The sequence below is a fragment of the Gavialis gangeticus genome, unplaced genomic scaffold (assembly GCF_001723915.1).
Source record: "Gavialis gangeticus isolate Ggan-Ray unplaced genomic scaffold, GavGan_comp1, whole genome shotgun sequence".
NCBI lineage: Eukaryota > Metazoa > Chordata > Crocodylia > Gavialidae > Gavialis > Gavialis gangeticus.
Window position 1 is genome coordinate 129,825,492 of NW_017729025.1, and position 4,688 is coordinate 129,830,179.

Sequence of the window (4,688 nt, forward strand, 5' to 3'; positions counted from 1 at the left end):
CAGGTGCTACTTACTTGCTTGCCAAGGGAGCTGTATTTGAGACAACCAGTTAAATGGCTTGAACAGAAACTAAAATTTACCTTTATAATTAAATCAACATAACCTTTTATTTCATCACTGGAAACTGGTGTGTAGGCCCGGATCACCAAACTACCATTGATTTTGGCAGAAAGAGAAACATGTTGGCCTAGAAAGAAAGAAAGTTACAGTATTGTCATCTCGTTTTCAGCTTTAAGGGTTTGTACTTTCCAGGCTTTGGAGAAAAAGAAAACAAAAAGGAGGGAAAGGTTGGGAAAATAAAATGTGTGATCTTAGCCCAATATAACGTATTGTGATGCAAAACACAACGTTAAAAATAGCCTAACAGTATTGCTAATGTATCCCATAATCGAGTCATCTAACACAGAAACAATCTTCATTACATTTCTGCAATTTTTAATACAGTACATGTTGCTGCAAAAAATGTCTGTTCTTTAGATAGATAATCCTGTATTATGACATAAAAATGGAATGCTATCCACATACAGAATATATATGTTAACTACAATGCTATGAATTTGTCTGCAATTATGAAATAAATTGTGAAACTATAAAATTAATCTTACTACTTTTGCATATTAGACATTACCTGAACTCTGTCCACTAAACCACATGTTAGAACTGCTTTGAGTACTACAATCCTGTGTGTACTTTGTGGAGTATGGCTTTTCCCACATCATGCTAATAAATATAATACCAACACACAATACCATGGACAAATAAATAATTACATTCACATACACATAATTCCAGATCTCTACTGAAGAAAAAATAAAGATAGATAATAGCTACAATTTTTACAAGACAATATTTGTTAGATGTACACCTTGCTGGGGTCATTTGACCCCAGTACTCTTTCCTGCCATGGCAGGGGGTCGGATTAGATGATCTACTCAGGTCCCTTCCAACCCTAGAAACTATGAAACTATTTTTGTTTTTCTGCAGATAGGCAGCCAGTATGCAGAGGGACTAAAATTTTACCAGCCAACTATTCCTAGAGCAACATCACCACAATTCCTGTTTCTCAGATATACCACAATTTCTGTGCTACAGTGGCTGGTACAGAGCTAGCTCCTGCAGTCTCTGTTCTGCTCACGTGCATCCTGCTTTTGAAGGACATACTGAGTTATATATGAAGTGAGACACTTTCCAAACATGTTTTTTACAAACATATTGGGTATCTATCAGCAAAATAGAAGTATATGTGATTTAGCTTATTGCTGCTCTAGCCTGATGTCTGGTGGGTTTCCAGCATCTCTTCCTTCTCCTATATGTCAGTGATGACCAATGATTCTTGTAGCCTAGTGTTAAGTATATACATCTGAGAAACAAACTATTATGTCACAGACTAATATTAAAGCATCTCAAGGGGATACTGGGACTGGACATTTGCGAAGCAGGAAGTTGCAAGTTAAAGATTAACAAAAGAACTGGCTGATTATTCACATCATCTTTGCCTATGCAGGTTTTTACTGAAGCTTTCACGTGCCTTAAAAGAGAAAACAGGTATTTTACTAGTCTCACAAACCAAGGCAGAAAACCCCAGTTTTAGGAACCCATAGTGGTCATGTGAGTATTCTGCAGCTGGACTGCAGAATCAGGGCTTCTGGGCACAAAAAAGCAGCACTGCTAGAGAAACCCATGTTCAAATGACACTTCCAAAAAGTAAAGTCCCTAGATTAGATCCCACACAAAGCAGCAACCATGTGACCTATGAAAGAAGTCAATTTAAATACTAGGTGAAAGTGTTTCAGGAGTAAGAAATGGTGAGGTAGAAAAGATCAAATAAGAGTAGACCTGGGGTACAGAGAGGCAGTGGGGGCTGCTTCATGTAGTCATTCACCTTTGTTTTCCTTCATGGACAAACAAATATTTTTTCATACTATCCACTGGAAGACAAGAGGATCTGTAGAAAAGTGGAGGCCAGCTGTTGCCATTGATTTCATTGTTTCACAGCATCTGACAAAGTAGACTGTCACCTACAAAAGCTACTGCCTCTCTGAACAAGTTAGTCTCTAAGGAGCCAGCCTTCCCTGCCTTCTGCCATTGATTGGCAATTTTCCTAAAAACAACAAGCTCAGCCTGGGAAAAAAAGGATACAGGTAACTTGCAGAACAGGAGAGCTCATGCCACGTGCAGCTTGAAACAGCCAGGACTATGCAATTTGGAGAAGAGCCAGATTGGAAAGAGTGCTGTTCAGGACAAGAGGGTTGTTGGCCCCTGAGCAGGTTATCCTCAATTCAAGGTTCACAGTTCAGTGGTATCAGCAAAATACCTTTGGCAGACCCTAATTTCCTGAAAGCTTTATGATAAGAGAAAAAAAAAGTTGGCAGATATCTGCTGAATGCCTGAAGAACAACAATAACACATCTCTGAAGTGTACTATTCTTCCTGTCTCCCCAAATCCATTGTTCACAGGCTATGAGAGTGAAAGCCTGCAACCTCTTTCTCATCTAACCACGTCTACACTAGAGTCAAAGGTGTGACACTAGCTGGTGCAGGGAAACCTGATCTAGCAGTCAAGAAGTCAGCTTGGGTGCTTTGAGCAGCAGAATCATGGCAACACAGCTGCCTATGTATTTACAGATTTTGCTGCCTGCACTCAAGCAGCTACACGTGATCAGAACCCATGGTAGCAAGTTGATAGCTAACTTAGACACATCTACATTAGCTGCAATCAGATCTTTGACTACAGTACGGGATCCTCTAGAACAGCGTTTCTCAACACGTGGGTCACGAGCCCAGAATCGGCTGCAATATATGAAAGGGTTGTGAGCAAACCTTAAAAATGAATTCTCCTTTAAAGAGAAAAATGTGGGAAACTGGCTTTCCCCTTGCAGACAGTCAGAGTTCCAGCCTGCAAGGGGTTGGTTGTTGCCCCCCCATACCCTACACCCCCACCCCCCCGACACACCCACCCTCTGCCCCACACTGGAGGGCTGGGGTATGGGGGCAGGGAGCAGCAGGTCAGAAGTGTGGAGCATTGGGTCAGGACAGGCCATCTATGTTTACAAATGGATCTTGGTACAAAAAAGGTTGAGAACCACTGCTGTAAAATTCAAAAGCAACTACCATATTTTTTTTTAATATAAGACAACCCTGAATATAAGATGAAGCCCCCAATACTTAGATTCTATATATGGAAATGTATACATTTATGATTATTTTCCAGACGCAGAATCTAATGATCAGAAAGTTGGTTTGAATATATTCCCCTCTCACTGCTGCAGCAGGGAAAATAGTTGCTGAGGGAGGAGTCAGTTGGCCTCAATGCCCTCTGGCTCCCCACCCCACTTCTCCCCCGTAGCCCTCCTGCCCCCACTTACTGTCAGACCCTGCTCAGGCTCTTTCCCTGAGGACATGACAGTAAGGGGGGTAAAGGGACAGAGGGGAGGGCAGAAGCTGCAGAGGGGGACAAGTGACTGCTGTGGGTCCAACTCTGGCCCCAACTCGGAACTACAGCAGTTGCCTGCTCCCGCTTCCCAATTTGAAATACAAGCAACCAAAAACACTGTCTTCAAAATAAACGTACATACAGTAATTTCCATTGGTCCTCTACATTTGATAACTTGCATATATGCAATTTATTATGGGCACTTACAGAGTTAACTCATCCAGAATTGATACATTTTAACATGTTGCAAACTGCTGCAAGTTTTAGCCCAGCTGCTCCATAAACACCCTGTTGAGCAACACTTTCATAATACAAACTATACATTATATTAATCCAGAGCCAAAAGGCGCGATTCAGTGCGGCTGGGAAGAGCGGTGCTACGCAGAGAAGGTGGTTGCCCACCACTGCCTTGGTGACGCGCCCCCTGAGTATGCTGCTGCTTGCAATGTGGCACTCACAGCCTCTCCGCGTGGTCTCGCTCTTCCCAACTGCGCCTGCTGGGCTGCAGAGGCACCCAAGGCAGGGAAGCAGAGCAGAGCGAGGAGCGGCAAGCAGCCACCATTCCCTGCCACTCTGCTTCCCTCTCCCAGGTGCCTCTGCAGCCTGGCAGGCATGATCTGGCATGGCTGGGCTGGTTCTTTGAGCAGCACAGCCCTGCTTTGCAGCCCTGAAGCCCTGGGCCCCAGGAGGAGCTTCACTGGGGCAGTGTGGGACGAGTGGCGGCAAGAAAATCCCCATACGGCTCTTCCATTCCCTGCAGCACCAGGTTGCAGCGGAGGGAAGCTGGACAGCAGCTGTTCCCTACAGGGAGTTCCCTGCAGTGTTGTTCTCAAGGGTGCTGCAGGGAGCGGACGAGCGGCATGGGGACCTTCTTGCTGCTGCTTACCCTGCGCTGCCCGGGTGAAGTGCCTCCTGCGTGCAGGGCTACAGCGAGGGCAGCAGTGCAGGGCAGCAGCAACCACAGGGCAACCAGCAGTGCAGGGCAGCAGCAACCACAGCAGCATCACCAGGGCAGGGGTGGGGGGGAGCTCAAGGTAGCACGAGTGAAATACATATAAGGGTACAACAGATCAGAGCTGGTGAGAAGGCCTGTCGTCATAATATGGCAGGACGAAATGTTCAATCCCTTGTTTTCCTGAACAGCAAATTAACTCTTTGCTCCTTTTTTAAGAGCTCTGTTAAAATCCAAAACTTACAAATAAAAATAAAGTGTTTTAGTATTTACCTATTGGTAACCCCAATACGTGATCTGGCT

General features: G+C 44.5%; 1 protein-coding gene across 1 annotated transcript in view; it reads right to left on the reverse strand.

The window, feature by feature from the left end:
* LOC109299378 (NADH-cytochrome b5 reductase 2) overlaps positions 1 to 4,688 on the reverse strand; it is a gene marked incomplete at its 5' end in the record, with an annotated part of 23,506 nt that overhangs the window by 11,797 nt on the left and 7,021 nt on the right. Inside the window, one exon of the mRNA XM_019519965.1 lies at positions 81 to 187. Within this exon, the coding sequence (XP_019375510.1) occupies positions 81 to 187 (107 nt within the window). The remainder of the gene's footprint in view (positions 1 to 80; positions 188 to 4,688) is intronic.